Source organism: Polypterus senegalus, chromosome 1 (genome assembly GCF_016835505.1).
Source record: "Polypterus senegalus isolate Bchr_013 chromosome 1, ASM1683550v1, whole genome shotgun sequence".
In the NCBI taxonomy this organism is placed as follows: Eukaryota; Metazoa; Chordata; class Cladistia; order Polypteriformes; family Polypteridae; genus Polypterus; species Polypterus senegalus.
The window spans coordinates 24,656,507-24,676,513 of NC_053154.1; the positions used below are offsets into that span (position 1 = coordinate 24,656,507).

General features: G+C 38.8%; 1 protein-coding gene across 1 annotated transcript in view; it reads right to left on the reverse strand.

The window, feature by feature from the left end:
• The window catches only part of ptdss2 (phosphatidylserine synthase 2), a 233,274-nt gene that overhangs the window by 131,814 nt on the left and 81,453 nt on the right, over positions 1–20,007 (reverse strand). Inside the window, exon 3 of the mRNA XM_039744791.1 lies at positions 8,716–8,798. Within this exon, the coding sequence (XP_039600725.1) occupies positions 8,716–8,798 (83 nt within the window). The remainder of the gene's footprint in view (positions 1–8,715; positions 8,799–20,007) is intronic.

The window sequence follows — 20,007 nt, forward strand, 5'->3', positions numbered from 1 at the left end:
TAAGCTATGGATAGGTATGCTATTTGAATTTTCAAGGAATTATTCCTCTCCCACCCTGCTGTGTAACCACAAAATAATGTTAATTTATTTTGGCATGTGCTTCTACAGAGTTCACAACGGGAAAGTAACAACAGTAACAATTGCTAGTTTGAAAATGCCAGACTAACAGGATACAGTTGTGAAAAAAAAATGTAGACTATAAAAGGTCTTTCGTATTTTTACATTCTGAGATCACCTTTTTTCCAAACTAGGCTACAATAAAAATTGTGCACACCTGCACTTGGCTAGCCTGTAAATTCAAATTTCTATTTAGCACGGTCTAGAAGTTAATAGGAAGCATGTCTTTCACAACCATGTTCTCAAAATGTGGTCCATAAGGTGTCAATCATTGCATCTAAGTAATGTGATTTTTGAATCAGTAAGATTTATCCATCCATCTCTCTCTCTCTCTCTCTCTCTCTCTCTCTCTCTCTCTCCATGCAGAGCAGGTTAGAGGTAATGAAAGTACTACTATTCAAAAGTCTTAAAAAAATGATAGTAAAGATTGTATCTGTGCAAATAAACGGAAATTATTACACAGTGAAATAACGGAACAGCAAAAAGTTTGAATATATTGTTCATATTTAAAGTTTAGGTCGGAGACTTGTAGATTATCTAATTTGTGTTGCTATCAGGGAAAAGTAGCATTTCTTCCCAATGAAGAGGCGCATCCGTGAGAATTAAAAGATTTGTTGTTTGGTGAAAGTGAAATCCACATATGTGAGCGGCAGAGATGCGAAGTGGCCGGTGCATAGCGCAGGCCCGGTTGGAGGTTGGTTGGTGAGCGAAGTGTGCAGAGGGCAAAGCACCCTAGAGTGTGTGTGTGTGTATATATTTATTTATTTCATGTTATATATATATAAAATGAAAAATTAACTGAAAGACAAGATCGCTTACCCATCACCAAAAACACCATTTTCCATGAAGTTAAAATCCTGAAATTTGGCAGAATTTTACATCTTGGGCAGTAGGTATGCGGTAAGAAAGGACATTGAGCCACATCAATATTTAGGGGTAAACCCTGCTCAAAATCACAAAAATGCTTTGATAGACTCAATTGAAATTTAATGATGTTTTATATATAAACTGCTCAAAAAAATTAAAGGAACACTTTGAAAACACATCAGATCTCAATGGGAAAAAGAAATCCTCCTGGATATCTATACTGATATAGACTGGGTAATGTGTTAGGAACGAAAGGATGCCACATCGTTTGAAGGAAATGAAAATGATCAACCTACAGAGCCCTGAATTCAAAGGCCCCAAAAATCAGAGTGAAAAAATTATGTGGCAGGCTAGTCCATTTTGCCAAAATTTAATTGCAGCAACTCAAAATTGTACGCAGCACTTTGTATGGCCCCTGTGTTCTTGTATACATGCCTGACAACATCGGTGCATGCTTCTAATGAGATGACAGATGGTGTTGTGGGGGATCTCCTCCCAGATCTGGACCAGGGCATCACTGAGCTCCTGGACAGTCTGAGGTGCAACCTGGTGGCATTGGATGGACCAAAACATAATGTCCCAGAGGTGTTCTATTGGATTTAGGTCAGGAAAGTGTGGTGGCCAGTCAATGGTATCAATTCCTTCATCCTCCAGGAACTGCCTGCATACTCTCACCACATGAGGCCAGGAATTGTCGTGCACCAGGAGCCACTGTACCAGCATAGGGTCTGACAATGGGTCCAAGGATTTCATCCTGATACCTAATGGCAGTCAAGGTGCCTTTGTCAAGCCTGTAGCGGTCTGTGTGACCCTCCATGGATATGCCTCCCCAGACAATCATTAACCCACCACCAAACTGCTCATGATGAATGACGTTACAGGCAGCATAATGTTCTTCATGGCTTCTCCAGACCCTTTCACTTCTGTCACGTGCTCAGGGTGAACCTGCTCTCATCTGTAAAAAGCACAGGGCACCAGTGGTGCATCTGCCAATTCTGGTATTCTATGGCGAATGCCAATCGAGCTGCATGCTGCTGGGCAGTGAGCTCAGGGCCCATTAGAGGACATGGGACACTTGGGTCACCCTCATGAAGTCTTACTGGTTGTTTGGTCAGAGACATTCACACCAGTGGCCTGCTGGAGGTCATTTTGTAGGGCTCTGGCAGTGCTCATCCTGTTCCTTCTTGCCCAAAGGAGCAGATACTGGTCCTGCTGATGGGTTATGGACCTTCTATGGCCCTCTCCAGCTCTCCTAGAGTAACTGCTTGTCTCCTGGAATCTCCTCCATGCCCTTGAGACTGTGCAGGAGACACAGCAAACTTTCTGGCAATGACACGTATTGATGTGCCATCCTGGAGAAGTTGGACTACCTGTGCAACCTCTGTAGGGTCCAGGTATAGCCTCATGCTACCAGTAGTGACACTGACTGTAGCCAAATGCAAAACTAGTGAAGAAACAGTCAGAAAAGATGAGGAGGGAAAAATGTCAGTGGCCTCCACCTGTTAAACCATTCCTGTTTTGGGGGTCATCTCATTGTTGCCCCTCTAGTGCATCTGTTGATAATTTCATTAACACCACAGCAGCTGAAACTGATTAACAACACCCTCTGCTACTTAACTGACCAGATTAATATTCCATAAGTTCCATTGACTTTATGCTATACTCTGATTAAAAAGTGTTCCTTTAATTCTTTTGAGCAGTGTATATATATATATATATATATATATATATATATATATATATATAAAAATAGCAGGCACATAATTTTTATTGGTTAAGAATTTTTTGTCTAGATTTAAAAGTATTATGCTAATTGCAGATGTGAACATATTGGTTTGTACCCTTAAAAAGTGCTGTCCGCCTCCTGAAAAGTGATTGCACCCTGTATAATTCCATGTCTTTGATACATCATCAAGTAGAGCAAAGCTAGTGTGACAAGAGATCAAGAGATCATGCATTGCTTATTCTACAAAGATATTCTAAAATGTCCTGCACACATTTGTTGGTACCCCTACAAAAGATCATAAATAATTGGATTTGAGTGAGTTTTTCAAACTAGCTGTTTTCTTGAATTAGTATCACACATTTCTCCAATTGAACAGTCATTTGGCCGATTTAAATGGAAAAAAATGTCATCACTTTGCTGTTGGTTATCATTGTGTGTCCCACACTGAACATGGACCAGACAAAGCAAAAAAGAGAGTTGTCTGAGGAGATCAGAAAAAAATTATAGACAAGTGTGTTAAAGGCAAAGGCTAGAAGACCATCTCCAAGCAGCTTGATGCTCCTGTGACAACGTTGCAAAAATCATTGAGAAGTTTAAGGTCCATTTAAGACAACCTTCCTGGATATGGTTATAAGTGGACAATCAACTTTAGAAGTATATTGAGAATGGCAGACAAAAAGCCAAGGCCAACTTCCAAAGAGATACAAGCTGAAATCTAAAGTCTGGGTCCATTATTGTCTGATTGTACCATCTGTCTCTTTCTGAGTAACAGTGGGCTCAATGGAAGAAGACCCTGTAGGACTCCACTGCTAAAAAGAGAAACACAAAACAGCCAGAGTGGAATTTGCTAAAATTTATATTGACAAGTCTGAATGCCTTTGGAAGAATGACCTTTGAACAGATGAGACAAAACTGGAGGTTTTTGGCAAGTCACATCAAATATGTGTCTACATAAGAAAAAGATGAATCCTTCAAAGAAATGAGCACCATAGCTACTATGAAACATGGCAGAGGCTCAGTTTTGTTTTGTGGTTGTTTTATTACATCTGGCACAGCGTGCCGTAAGTCTACACAGGGAACAATGAAATCTCAAGACTGTCAAGACATCCTGCAGCAAAATGTAATGCCCAGTGTCAGAAAGATCTGTCTTAGTCGCAGGTCATGGATCCTCCAACAAGATAATGGGGTAAGAGACACAGCTAAAAGCATCCAAGAATGGATAAGAACTAAACATTGGACTATTCTGAAGTGGCCTTCTAGGAGCCCTGGTTTGAATCCTATCAAATATCTATGGAAAAACCTGACACATGCAGTTTGGAGAAGACCCCATCAAACCTGACACACCTAGTGCAGTTTGCTCAGGATGAGTAAGTCAAACTACCTGTGGACAGGTGCAGATGTCTCATGGAGAGCCCCAGGAATCCAACTGTCTGCAGTGATTGCAACCTGTAAAGGCTGTGCAATCAAACATTAAGTTAAGGGTCCCATCATTTTTGTCTGTGCACACTTACATGTATGCTATTATTTGAAATATTCTGTTGAACCAAAACTCTAAAGCAAAGTCTGATTTTTGTTAAGTACAGAACAAATAATGATTGGTGCCAATTACATTTGTCAGTTTCAACTTATTTCAGAGACAACTGTGGGTTTTTCTTTATTCGTGGAGGGGTACTAACAAATTTGTCCACGTCAGTACACTTTATGAACTAATTGTAGACATGCTTTATGCAAGCAAAGGACAAAGCAGAAATTATTGACAGTCTGAACAGCAGCAGCACTAACCAAAAGGGTAGAAGGATGACTGAAGAAAGAGCAATGTCCTGGACAGGAAAAAAGTGACGTGTTCACATTTGGCATCTACAGTCAGGTATGAAATGGAAGGAGAAAGTTCATCGAAGCTCAATGATGATAAAAAGTTCAATGGTTAGCAGGTGCAGAGGCTGTGAGAAGGTGTTACTTTTCTAGAAGCAAAAAGGCAGTCAAAGAGAAGTAGAGGCATAAAAGATGCCCTGTAATCCAAGACCAGCAAAGAGTGACAATGCATCGGGAGGTAGGGTAGAGACTTCAGAGGCTTAAGGCCCTCATCTACTGCACCCAGCCTCTTATCTTTTTCTTCAATTATATACATGACAATAGCAGTAAGTCTCTAATCCTTTTGACCACTATATACAATATAGCCCCATATCTATGTCACACCATTTGTATGATCATGCGCCAACCCAAAGGGACCTCCACATGATGACGAGCTCACTTCCTATGACAGCGAGAGGTTCTCGGTAGTAGAATTAAACCCTACACTTGAAAATTTCCCAGGAGGATCATAAGTTTTAGGAACCTGAAGGAGCCGGATCAGCAAAGCTCAATGTGTTGTCTACTACAGTCTTCTGAAGGAAAAGCAGAAAGACTGTGAAGATAATGTAATCTGACAAACTGTCAGTATTAGGGTGTGTGTGACTGAGCCCTGCGATGGACTGTCAGGATAGGTCCTGGCCCCTAGTAAACTTGAACTGGATTAATAAAGTTAGAATAGGACAGAAAGGACAGAGAAATGGATGGATGCCTACGATATAATAAGTATTCCACTATTTCAATAATTAATAAAATACTCTTGAAATGGTATTATTGTTTAAAAACAAAACAGACCATCATGATTTCTAGCAGACCTGTCCTGCAACATTTTGCCATATAAGTATAGTTCTAAATATATTTACTGTTATACAACACCAATGCAAAAGGTTTGTGAAATAATCAATACAATGTAATTACAGCAAGATTACCCCCAACCCCAATTCGTCTAAAAGAGTGCTAGCTGATCTTTAAAAATATTTTTCTACCTAAAACACTTGAGCGAGCAGGTCAAGAAAATAAGGAATGATAAATAATGGCAGTTGTAAATTTTCCAGGTTGTGTCTAGTGTTAAGTGACTCACAAATAAAAGTGTCACTGTAAATATCAATAAACGTGTAAACCAATAAAGAGAAGATTTCTAAATAAGATGGATGTAAACCATTCTAAAGCTGAATTTACAGTAATTGCTTTTATTGAATATGTGGCCAACACGATAAAACTGACCCTGCCCAGGGTTTTTCCTGCCTTGCGCCCTGTGTTGGTTGGGATTGGCTCCAGCAGACCCCTGTGACCATGTAGTTAGGATATAGCGGGTTGGATAATGGATGGATGGATGGATGGATGATAAAACTGAACTTACATATATTCATAAACAAAATACCAAATTAAACCCATAAACCTTTATGTATTATATGTTTGTAGCAGCCAAGTTTGTGGGTGTTTTTGACATAATGCTGTAATGTACAGGTTTTGTGATTGGTAATCCATTCATGTAACAGTCTGAAGTTGTAGTTTAGTTTTCTTTTTTATTATTTGTATAGTAGATAAAGTAATTACGGTTTTCTTTTCCTCTGAACTGAAAAGACTAATGTTCATTATAACAACTAGTATGGCCAAATAAGCTGTCATTTTAACATTTAAAATTTTTCCTTGGTTGCTGATTAACTCAGGATAATACACACACATTTTTACATTTATAAAGGCATTACTGTCACGTGTACACAGTTCAGTGATATACTTCAACTTGATAAACACTGCCTAACTTGTTATCAACATGCATCACATTACCACTCTCCAGCATAATGATAACCGAGTATTACAACCTTACCTCAAAACTTGTGTTGAAGTACCTAAATTAAGTAGGTAACTAAATCAACAAATAAGTTGATAAATATTTTGCATGTCTTTACTTGTAAGCTAGACATAGCAAACGTAATATTAGGCAGTGTTGCAGGGAGCAAGTTTTACTTCATTGATTAAGAACAGCGGTGCTTTGGTGTTTACCTGACCAACCCCCTCCCAGTCTTTAGGACTGACTCAGAATATGAAATTTATGGTAAGAGAGATGGAGCATGTATCCAGGGTGACTGCATTTAGGCTCATATTGAGACAGGCATGTTTCCTGTTTCAATACTCCTTTCAAAGGCCATGTGGTAGCAAAGCAAGTTAGACTGAAGATAAGCCAAAAGCCACCTGCAGATGAAGATGCACGGTTACTGAGAGTGTAATGGTATGGTTTGCCAATATTCACCTAGGATTCTGCACCCTTAATATTTCTGGGCATTTTATCAATAATACATAATTACATGTGTAACTTAATTCCTGCCTATTTCTTTACTTAATTAACTGAGGCTACAGATGTAGAAGGGAAGCGGGAAGGAAGTGCTAAAGTACCTGACCACAAAGTGAGAAGTGTTGGGATTTTAGACCTTTAATTTATGTCTACACAATAAAGACTATAAAAGGGAAAAACAGAGTCACCACAAGACCTCACACAATAAAAAAGCAGCATACAAAGGCATATTAATATTAAGTACATGAAGTACTTGGAACTTTTAAACTACATTCGAATATATTCAAATATTTATTTATTTTTTATATTAGTATTTGAACCTCATTTTCTCTACCCTAACCCTAGAGATTCCTGACAATCTATCCAAAACATCATCTAAGTCACGGCCAAAGTTAATGAAGTGACTAGTGAGCAGCCACAGCGCTCCAGAGTACACAGTATTTTCATGCCCTTCCGGTGACAGTTTGGGTTTTTCCACCAACATCCCCAACATTAACTGGTAATTTCAAACTGGCCAATGGGCGTAAGTGTGCTGTATGATGGAATGGGTATCCATCCATGGTTAATTCATGACTGGATTCTGGGATATACTTCCGGCTCCTGAGACCTTTAACTACACAAGGTGTGTTCAGGAAATGGATGGATGGCCTAATATTTGAAAAACAGTAAGTTTCAAAGTATCAATCACTAGGATTACCAACATTTTAATTCCTTTATTGCCAGCTACTTTCTTTCTATGATGTAAATAAAAGTAAAGAAAATAAAAAAGCCTCTTATTTTATCTCCAAACTAGCTGTTCCCCATGGCTAAGCCCATGCAGTAGTGAAACAGGACAAACTTTAAAAAAATCAATAAACAAACTGGTATCACTAGCTAAGTGTAGGCAAGCTACACTCCAAAACATGGCAAGAAGCAGACTGACTCAAACAGAGGCTGGCGCATGAGTGAGTAGGGCCCAGCCCGGCTTCTCACTCCTGACGTCACGCTTCTCCCTCCCCTCGGCCCACAGCCTCTGTCTCAGATTAGCGTGAATAAATTGCTACCACAAGAGAACTATGATACTTAGCTCAATGAGAGAAGTCACAAAATCAACCAGAATGTTCAAGCAAATTAAAGAAGTTAAGTAGTAGAAAAGTGTAAAGATATACAGACAGACATTGGATTTACATATAGAGAGATAAATAACAGTAATATTAGTTTTTTTTGTTTTACTTCTGCTAACACAGCAAAGACTGCCTGCACCTAAATATGCTATAAGTTGATCATTTCAGAGAGGGCCACACAACTAAGGCTACTGTATGGTGCAGTGCTGGGTGAGCCACTTTATATCTAATTGAGCTGCAGATCACAGAAAGCAAAGGATCTGAAAGCAGAATAGGGTACTCTGGTGCAAGGAAACAAAGTACGAGGAAAAGTGTAGCTTGAATTATGGGCTTTTAAATGAGGACCCGTGTTTACCTGATTAATTAACATTAGTCCAAAAAAGCATGGAGCTAACCATAAAAAAACAACTTATTAACTCACTCTCAACTCAACTCAAATATCAGAATAAACACATCTTATTTGGCACCTTTCATTGGAAATACCACCCCAAGGTACTTTACAGGTTTGTACAGATATTTCTTTCAAGTGTGTCCTTTTTTTTAAATATAAACACTGGAAGGTAAAGTGACACACTCAGGGTTAAAGAGAGTCAGAAGTTAGACTAAACTGGAAAAGTTTAGTTAAACACTAATCCATTTAAAGGTGTCTGCAGGAAAACATTATTCCTGCTAGAAAAACTAGGAGAAGACACCAGCCCAAAACATTATGCTACAGGAAGACTACATTTTTAAATAGCAGTAAGGCCATTCCTTTAACTTACCTGGGTGTGGTCTAGTGAAAGGCCCATCTTTGGCTTGAGTTACTCCAAAGCACAGGAAGACCAATATGCTTGCAATGATCCCTCTAAAGCAGAAAAATCACATGAAATATAAATAATAAAGGTCAGGAAATGAAGAATAAAAGCATCAAAAACATAAGTTGGTATAATTTGAGTATTGTTGCTTGTAAAGAGCTTGCACATTCTCAGCATGTCTGTATGGGTTTCTCTACCGGTATTCCAGGTTTCCTACTATATCCTACTTAATGCAATCTAGGGATGTATGAGAACTACATATATTGGTCTTATAAGTCCCCCTTAGGTATTCACACTTGGTATCTGCCCCATCTTATGGCTTTTTCCCTCACTGAGTAGCAAACAAATACTGTACTTGAGAGTAAGGATGCATAAAATGTAAACAAGGACTGGGAGGAAAATTTAACTACCTTACAGTTTTAAAACAGTTTGTAAGTATATCACTAATTGACTGGAATATTGTTTAGAACATTAAAACAATTTAGACAAGAACAGGCCATTCACACCAACAAAGCTTGCCAGTCCCATCAACCCTATTCCTCCAAATTAACATCAAGTCAAGTTACTTACCTTGAAACTTGCTCCAGGGACAATGTACAACGGCTGACTCTGCACTTTGATACTGAAAAGGTTATGTGAAAAGACAATTTCCCCTCTGTGATTAACAAAGTATATAGAATCAAAAATGACAGTTCCTATATGTATTCCATGTGTGTATGGTTCTCTGTGCGAAGAAAAACTTCCTAATGTTTGTGTGAAATAAACCGTGAATAAGTTTTCAACTGTGTCCTAGAGTTATTGTTGAACTAATTTTAAAGTAATACTCTTTTTCCACTGGACTAACTCCCTTCATAATCTTGAACGCTTTAATCATGTCTTCTGTTAATCTTCTTTTGCTTAAATTGAAAAGGTTCAGCTTTTATCATCTTTCCTTATAAATCATTCCCTGTAGCCCTGCAATCAGCCTAGTCGCTCTTCTACAGACTTTTTCTAGTACTGCTGCCTTTTTTTCAGCCTGCAAACCAAAACTGCACACAGTACTCCAGATGAGGTCTAACCAATGTGTTATAAAGTTTGAACCTCCCTTGGACTTGTATACTACACATCAAAACGCTATATAGCCTAATATTATGTTAGCCTTTTTAATGGCTTCTGAACACTGTCTGGAGGTGGAAAGTGACAAGTCCACTACAACTCCTAAATCCTTCTCAAAAGGGGTACTTTCAATTTTTAGATCTCCCATCGTGCATTCAAATCTAAGATTTTCATTTTCTACTTGTACTAATTTACATATACTGACATTAAATTTCATCTGCCACAATTCTGCCTTGCCTTGTATGCTATCCAAGTCCCTCTGTAATGATTCAACAGATTCTGGATTATCTGTCAATCCACCTATTTTGGTATTATCTGCAAACCTAACCAGCTTGCTACTTATATTCCTAATCAAATCATTTATATAAATTTAAAATAGTGGCAGCCCTAGCACTGACCACTGTGAGGCACCACTGTTAACATCAGTCAATTCTGATGAAGTTCCTCACAACATTACCCTCTGTTTTCTGTGTTTTAGCCAATTTACACACCTTGAATTCCTACTTCTTTTAGTCTGATGTCCAACCTCTCATGTTGCACATTATCAAATGCTTTCTCAAAGTCAAGATAAATAATATCATATGCACATCTCTGGTTGTATCCTTTTCTTGCTACCTCATAGAATTCCACCTTGTTAGTAAAACATGACCTCCCTCTTCTGAACTCTTGCTGAGTGTTCTATAAAACTCTTGTTCTTGCATTCTTTCCATTAATTTTCCTGTGATGCAAATTAAGCTTACTGGCCTACAGTTGCTTGGATCTGCCAGGTCACTCCTTTTATATAATGGGACAATATTTGCTATTTTCTAGTCATTCAGAATTTCCTCAGTGCGCCAGTCACTTGCTAGAAATATGCAACAACAGTTTACATATGTACTCACTAACGTCCTTAAGAACTTGAGGATAAATATCTCATCTGGCCTTGACGAGATGTTTGATTTTAACCTATTTAAGCGAAGCAGTACTTCTCCCTGTACAATTTCCAGACCAATCATTACCTCCTTAGTAGTCCCATTTATTGCTGCAAGGTTATCCACATCCTCAAGTGTGAAGACTTCAGACAAATGCAAATTAGAACATTTCCTGTTTCACATTTACTGTTCCTGAAACTCCACACCTCCTTCCCGACTGTTCTTTTACAACTAAAATAGTGAAGGAATGTTTTTGAGTCATCTTTCACCTTATCAGTTAAAATCCTTTCTAACTGTTTAGCTTCCCTAATATCCTTTTTAATGGTTGCCCTAATGCTCTCATACAACTTACAATTCACACGGGGAGTTATTAGTCTCTCATACAGCAGTTCAGAACTGTTCTCATACTTAAGGTGGGAAGAGTAAGCAGTAGAATAGCAACTAAATAGAACCATTTTTTGTTTTTCCTGGAGAAACAAGGCCACTGGTTGTGCAAATCAATTCGTGTTTAACAGATTTTTGGGTTTGTGCAGCAATATTCAAGGGAAAAAGATTACAGCTGTCAAATATTAACTAGAAGGTAGAATATATTCAAATTTATTTTACATATCCCTTTAATATTTGAAACAAAATTCAAAATTTCAATTTTCCATGCTTGGCTTCATGTTGCTTGTTGTATCCCAGACCCGCAGCCATGGTCACGTTTCTTTATCCAGGGCAACAAAAGTCAACAACCAAGGTTGGACGAGAGCAAGAGAGCAAACCCTGTCAGCAAGTCTAGCTTGGCACATGAAAACCTCTGCATCAGCAAGCTGTTTCTGTTTTATGAAGTCTTTCCAGCTGCTTGACTGAAAACAGAAGACAGTGTTCCAGCAATTTGCTCCTTATGATACTTTAAGTGATAACAAGCCAATTAAATTATCTTCCTAACCATAAAAGTATAAAATCCAAGCAAGTTAAACAAAAGGTTATCTAGAGATGAATGGAGTACTCTTTGGTACTTAAGCCAATATGCACAAAGTAAATCAACATTTACTCAGTTTTTATCTTAAACTAAACCAACCTCACAGCTCAGTTATCTGCAGTTTATAATGAGTCACTGACTCTGTAATTTACTAGGGTAACCAGATATCTGGGTGACAGCAACAGTCTCAATTTTCAGCTGTGTGTCCCAGTTTTGACAGGCTGCCAGTTGAATAAAGTTTTTAAGTACTGTACTGCAAACACTGCTTCGGTGAAACAAATATTGTCAAAATAAATTTACAACATCAGTCCACCAAACTCTAAGGAGAAACACCCCTTGATTAATAACTAATTTTATATATGAACAGCTTTGTGAAGAAGAAAAAGAAGCACACAAAACTATCAACTATCGGCATTTACTTGTTTCCACTTAAACCACTGAGTGGAATCCTATGTGTTTATTATAAAGGTGTGAAGATGATGAGATAAGGTAGACATTAAACTAATGAAGATGGGCTTTATGAGTGGGCATACATGCTACACAAGTATAAAAGTTTGGGACTTTAAATCTGTTGACCAAAATCTTTACCATCAAATTGCCACATTCACCTGGTATCCAAAATGGTCACTCGCTGTAGTAAAGTTTATCTTTCACTTATGTTATTCCCTAACATTTTTTCATAACTAAATAGCTTTGCAAGCCACATTTCATGAAAACTACAACGGCCAGACATTCTCAGGCAAAGAAAAAATAATTACAGTAGTTTAAAACTGAACTTGATTATGTTAATTGACAATTTAAAATAGTCACTGTATATGAATATGGGGTGTATGATTGTGTATATATGTGTGTGAGAGTAGGCACTGTGATGGACTACAGTCCTGGGGAGCATTTTTTGTACGTGGACTACTCGTTTAGCCAGATGTTACTGTTGACGATTTGGCCTGATCCTGGATCTGTCGGTTACTCAAAACTCTTGCTGGATGTGTTGTCATAACAGCACATCCAAATTCTCAAACCTGCAGGTTCTATGTAAACAAGGGTTAGTTCACACAAGTAATCAGTGTCCGTGCATGGAATTCAGTCAGTCATGGCTTTACCGTTCATAATTAAGCGACCAATTGATATCAATTTCATATAGAAAGGGTTTTGCTTGTGATTGGGACACAAGGGACTGATCAGAGTGGAGTTTGATCAAACATTATTTGGAAAATGTACCTCTCCTTCTGATGAATAATCAGACAGTGTCTTCATCAAATATTTGACCTTCGCCAATATCTCATTGGTCAGACACAAGTTCTAGGGATATGACATTCCCTGCAACTGACCCAACAAAAAAGAGGGCTATATGGAACATACCTATGGCACAGATTGAGGACAAATATATGCAATGACCATCCTTTACCTGAAATGAAGTGACCACTGCATTCTGCCACTGGTTATGAGGAGGAGCTTCCCCCGGAATGCCCTCAGAAACAGGGCGATGGGCATTTTGCTGTAGAGCCAACTCTTTTGCAGGGATTAGGCCTGGACTGCGTGGACCTCCAACTGTTTTTTGCTTGTCTGCCTTCTTATTAGCTTTAAAATTAATGTTTTTTATATTATATATGATTCTTTATGTCATCAATTCTTTAACTCTTTCAGGGCTGATGTCAACTTTTGTCAAAAGGAGGAGTTGATGATGATAATTATCTGTAAACTGTGACAAAACCAACAGTTATGTTTTAGTTGGACTCTCGTTGCTATAAGGAAAGTTAGCTTAATTGGTTTTAACAGAGATTTTCCGTGCTCATGTGAGTAGTAAGGTGCCAACAATGGCAAAAATGGTGCTGACATCTGGCGAGAAATCAAAGTGAATGCGTAAAGCAAAATACTCTGTGGACGACGTTTTGCCTATTATCTCTGAATTGGACTATGACTCATCGGACTCAGATTTTGATACAAGTGATCAAAAACAAATGCGAAGTTCCAGCTTCAGCTGACTGGTCCCCAGTCGTGGTGCTGAACAGGTTCATGTAGCTGACACGCCTAGAGCAATGTTCACCAGGAGGACTGTCACTTACAATGGTAAGAGGTAGAAACCAGACTGCAATGCACTGTGACTGCTGCTGTTGCCCCAGCCATGCGAAGACAGCCTGGCAGCAAAGTTGCTGCACATTCTTAGCAACTCTCAGCCACAGCATGTTTTACTTTGATTTCTGTGTGAAGCCATTACTTTTCAGAAAACTTTTTTGGAAAAAATATTCAGACCTCAAAGAGTTAAACAGTTATATACCAATATTTACCAGTTTGAAGTATATTCTTGTACTTCACTTTAACCTGTTCCCATATTCCCTTGTGCTCACGTTTGATCTAGAATTATGACATATTTAATAATAATTGAGCTGACACATAGGAAATGAAACGCTGCATTCAGTAAGTACAACGCACAATACTTAGCATTTAATTTGTTGGCCACTTTTTGCCAGCCGTCTTTTCTGGTTTGGGCTGCTTTTGCAGTGTTACCCCTTGTGCATATTAAATCTTGAAATTCTTCATATCCTTCGAATAAAAGGTCCTGCTCCGCTTGTGTGAAAAAAAAAATGTGCCCATTCTTTCGTCATTTTGTTACAGCCTATCAAAGACTTGCTGATCATGTTTTCTAGACTCAATATATATGGGCTTTTAAATCATCGTGGGCACGCATTCATCTCGGATGATTAGATCCAGCTAGACTAATCTACTACACGGTTGCGTTTGAAAAACAGACTTATCCCAGATGAGTTTCATCGGCATTAACTCATCCAAGATGAGGCATCTGATCTCGGATAATTTAAGCGACGTATGGAAAATACCCCCCTGATCAAGCCGGTTTCCAGCCTTTTGCTCTATCTTGGTGAGACAGCCTTTGGCCCCAAAATCATGAAATAGATTGAGAATGTTCTAGAACCGACCTACTGAACTCAATCCATTGTGGGATGCAGTGCATGCACGACCTTCAAACACACCTGAATGTTACCCCAAGACTACATTTTCTGACTTGTTATTCTTTATCACATTGAAGTTTGGTTAACAATTTTAATTCAATAATTTCTGTATTATAATTAAATTGTTCACATTTCAATTTTTATCATAAAGCACTTACAGAATTACTCAGTCCTACCGAAAATAAATTTTCACCATCTCTAAAGAGAACAGGGTCAGACGTGACCACAAAGAACTAGGACACACTTGACAAGGTGAGAGAAGCTGGCAAAATTATAAAAAGATTCATATTAATAATATTAACAAAGATGACAGGAGGAAGAAGAGGACACTTGGTAAAAACAAGAAATGGGTCAATAGCTTAAAAGAAAATCAGGAACAGATGAGATCAAAGTCAAAAATGTGGGCAATAAAACAGCCAAACTAATTACAAATAAATAATATTTAGGGAGAATGTACACTCTAGAAATGAAGGGAGGATCAAAAACACAGGAAAGTGCAGACTAGAAAGGCATATAAACTGAAGACCTGGGCATGGAGCCAAATTCTGGAGCCTGCTTGAATACACAAGCAGATAATGCCTGTCCATGGTAAAGTCATCCCTGATGGAGGATCGCTGGAATCATGGGAAAGAGAGGTCCTTTTATCAGATTGGCTGGCCCAGCACTGTTTCAGCTGTGGAATGGCCAAATGGGGGAGGCAGCTTGGTGGCTGAGGTCTCCAGGACTCTAAAAATATCCAAATCTTATTATGTGATATCATCTACTGTTAAATTCTGCTCCTTACTTCTAAAATTATTTTTATGCTGTATTGAGGATTTTTTCTGTTCTGTGTATTGTATTGTATTGACCCCCTTCTTTTTGACACCCACTGTACACCCAACCTACCTGGAAAGGGGTCTCTCTTTGAACTGCCTTTCCTAAGGTCTCTTCCATTTTTCCCTACAAGGTTTTTTTTGGGAGTTGTTCCTGGTCTTCTTAGAGAGTCAAGGCTGGGGGGCTGTCAAGAGGCAGGGCCTATTAAAGCCCATTGTGGCACTTCCTGTGTGATTTTTGGCTATACAAAAATAATCTGTATTGTATTGTATAATGGCATAGGCAAACTGATTATGGTAGACAAGTCCTAAAACAAAATGGGCATGGTGTGGTGTTTGTGGTTCCTGCTGTACTTCAACTAGCACTATATTGAGTGCTTAAACACCTACATTCTATTTTAAATGTGGATTGAAAAGGAATCTGAGGGCAGAGGAAGCCTCAAAGAGATTCATTCAGGTAATGTTCAGAATAAGTCTCAGGGTTGTCTGGCATTTAGCCTCTCACACAACCCGGAAAGACCTGAAAGAGAGAAGTGAGTCCTCTTTATAGGTAAACAGAGACAATCCTTAAATAAGACAGAACACCACCTAAACATTTTATTCATTGTGATGGGCTGGGTGTCCTTAAATTTCCGGTGCACCACAACTGTGTTTCTGATTATAATGTTGTAGTGAAACGTCAAGCAAAATTACCCTTTTTATTGGCTAACTGAAAAGATTACAATACGCAAGCTTTCGAGGCAACTCAGACACCTTCTTCAGGCAAGATGTGATTATAACGTTGAAATAGAGTTAAGTTTTCTGGTTACTTCTGCGTCACAGGATGATGGTAAATTCTGAGTTAAGTTAGAACACGCTACAGCTGTTTTAGCAGGAATAGTGTTAGCAGAAGCACGTGCCTGTCTGGTGAGGGACTGTGTGCTACACTGCTTGGTTTCTCTCAGAGAACTGGGCAAAACAATCGTCTTTGGTGAAAATAGTTAAAACACAATGCATGTAATATGGTGTGGCAAGGCAATGTTCCCCCTTGTGAAAGTGCTCCTTCCACACAACCCAAAAGCTGCAAACCTGCTCTGTGTTGTTTCTCTTCTTGTTATCCTGCTTCTCCACTGCTCCACATCCAAGCTTTTTTTCCTGCCCTGGTAAAGGCTGGAATCACCACAGTGTTAAGATAACTCAGCACAGACTCCACTATAGAATGATCCGGAGGGTTTGGGTAGCTACTTCGACAAGGTCTCCAGGACCCCGACTGTGTCTGACTCTGTCTTTGACGTGATGCTATAACAGACTGTGGACCCTCCAGGGGTTTATTTTCACCAGGGATGTTGCTGACTGGAGTTTTTGATTTCCACTCCTCCACTGTCAACCAGCCAGAGTTCAACAATTAATTCATGTACAGATATTGCTAGACTCCACTTACTGTATGTTAATCAGTTTCAAACCATTTTGTTTTCCTGTCTGTTTAAACAAATCTGTCTCTATGTGTACTGATTATGTATTTAGTAAATTGTAAAGTCTGCATTTGCTTCGACCTGTGAATTTGTTAGTGAAGTGCACTACTGCATACACAAATAACCTGAATTGAAATGAACTGAAAAGCTCTCAACTTTTGAAAGAGTAAAACAATAAAAGAGTGTTGGGTGTTCTTCACTTGCTGATTATTTTAAGTTTGATTTCTACATTGCAATCATTAGAACAATCTTGACGGGAACAGGCCATTCAGGCCACAAAGCTTGCCAGTCCTATCCACTTAATTCTTCCAAAAGTCCCTAAAGTCTGGCTGTCTACCATACAGCTTCTGACTTCTGAACACTGTCTCACAGTTGACAGTAATGAGTCCACTACGACTCTTAAATCCTTCTCATAAGGTGTACTTTCGATTTTTAGACCTCCCATTGTGTATTCAAACATTGTGTATTTAACATTTTTACTTCCTATGTGTAAAACTTTACATTTATTTAAATTAAATTTCACCTGGCCCAAATCTGCCCAAGCCTGTGTGCTATCCACTCTGGAACAGTTAGTCTGACCCTATATTTTCCATCTTTCCAACTAATTTGGTATCACCTGTGAACTTAACCAGCTTATATTTATACAAACCGGATTCCAAAAAAGTTGGGACACTATACAAATCGTGAATAAAAACTGAATGCAATGATGTGGAGGTGCCAGCTTCTAATATTTTATTCAGAATAGAACATAAATCAAGGAACAAAAGTTTAAACTGAGAAAATGTATCATTTTAAGGGAAAAATATGTTGATTCAGAATTTCATGGTGTCAACAAATCCCAAAAAAGTTGGGACAAGGCCATTTTCACCACTGTGTGGCATCTCCCCTTCTTCTTACAACACTCAACAGACGTCTGGGGACCGAGGAGACCAGTTTCTCAAGTTTAGAAATAGGAATGCTCTCCCATTCTTGTCTAATACAGGCCTCTAACTGTTCAATCGTCTTGGGCCTTCTTTGTCGCACCTTCCTCTTTATGATGTGCCAAATGTTCTCTATAGGTGAAAGATCTGGACTGCAGACTGGCCATTTCAGTACCCGGATCCTTCTCCCACGCAGCCATGATGTTGTGATTGATGCAGAATGTGGTCTGGCATTATCTTGTTGAAAAATGCAGGGTCTTCCCTGAAAGAGATGACGTCTGGATGGGAGCATATGTTGTTCTAGAACCTGAATATATTTTTCTGCATTGATGGTGCCTTTCCAGACATGCAAGCTGCCCATGCCACACACACTCATGCAACCCCATACCATCAGAGATGCAGGCTTCTGAACTGAGCGTTGATAACAACTTGGGTTGTCCTTGTCCTCTTTGGTCCGGATGACATGGCGTCCCAGATTTCCAAAAAGAACTTCGAATCGTGACTCGTCTGACCACAGAACAGTCTTCCATTTTGCCACACTCCATTTTAAATGATCCCTGGCCCAGTGACAACGCCTGAGCTTGTGGATCTTGCTTAGAAATGGCTTCTTCTTTGCACTGTAGAGTTTCAGCTGGCAACGGCGGATGGCACGGTGGATTGTGTTCACTGACAATGGTTTCTGGAAGTATTCCTGAGCCCATTCTGTGATTTCCTTTACAGTAGCATTCCTGTTTGGGGTGCAGTGTCGTTTAAGGGCCTGGATATCACGGGCATCCAGTATGGTTTTACGGCCTTGACCCTTACGCACAGAGATTCTTCCAGATTCTCTGAATCTTCGGATGATGTTATGCACAGTTGATGATGATAGATGCAAAGTCTTTGCAATTTTTCGCTGGGTAACACCTTTCTGATATTGCTCCACTATCTTTCTGCGCAACATTGTGGGAATTGGTGATCCTCTACCCATCTTGGCTTCTGAGAAACACTGCCACTCTGAGAAGCTCTTTATATACCCAATCATGTTGCCAATTGACCTAATTAGTGTTTATTGGTCTTCCAGCTCTTCGTTATGCTCAAATTTACTTTTTCCAGCCTCTTATTGCTACTTGTCCCAACTTTTTCGGGATTTGTTGACACCGTGAAATTTTGAATCAACATATTTTTCCTTTAAAATGATACATTTACTCGGATTAAAAGTTTGATCTGTCATCTACGTTCTATTACAAATAAAATATTGACATTTGCCATCTCCACATCATTGCATTCAGTTTTTATTCACAATTTGTTTAGTGTCCCAACTTTTTTGGAATCCGGTTTGTATTCCTAACTAGGTCATTTATATATGTTAAAAATAGCAGTGACCCCAGCACTGATCCTATCATCAGAACTCCTTGATTTCTGTGCTTTAGACAATTTTACAGCCATCTACAAACTGGACCTTCAACTCCCACTTTTTTAATTTGATGCTCAACTTTTCATGTGGCACCTTATCAAATGCCTTCTGAAAATCAAGATAAACAATATTGTATGCACCTCTCTCACTGTATCATAGGCTGTGTTATATCCAGTATATTAGTAAAACATGACTTCCTCCAAACTCAGCCACGTTTTTTTATTTTTTTTTATTTCCAGAACCCATCAAAGAATTAGGACAAGAAGTGTATTTGCAAACTAGGAGACAACTTGAGGTAGCACCCTAATTAAATGTTATACACAGTAGTGGTTGCTACAAATTTACAACACTGCTAACAGATTTCATGCAAAGGTGGTGTGATCTGACACAACGGAATGGAACAGGACAAACATCATAATTTAACATATTTAAAAAATGCACAAGCATAAAATGCATATGGATTTGCAGAGCTGCACTTTGTCAAACTGTTCTTTGTTATTTGTCACTCAGACAAACAGTAATAAGCTCTGTCTCATTTCATCATAGGCTGCCCTTCCTCTGAACAGCCATTGTTTAATGCAAACAAAGACAATTATTGACAACCAGCAATTAGGGAGAAAAGAAGTTCTAGCATATTCTGAGCTTCTTAATGAGCTGTCACACAACTTGATGAGAGTAGCTGTCACCAAACAACTGAGGCATTCTAACTCCCTCGGGGCTAACTACTGCAAGGATTTATTGGCTGGT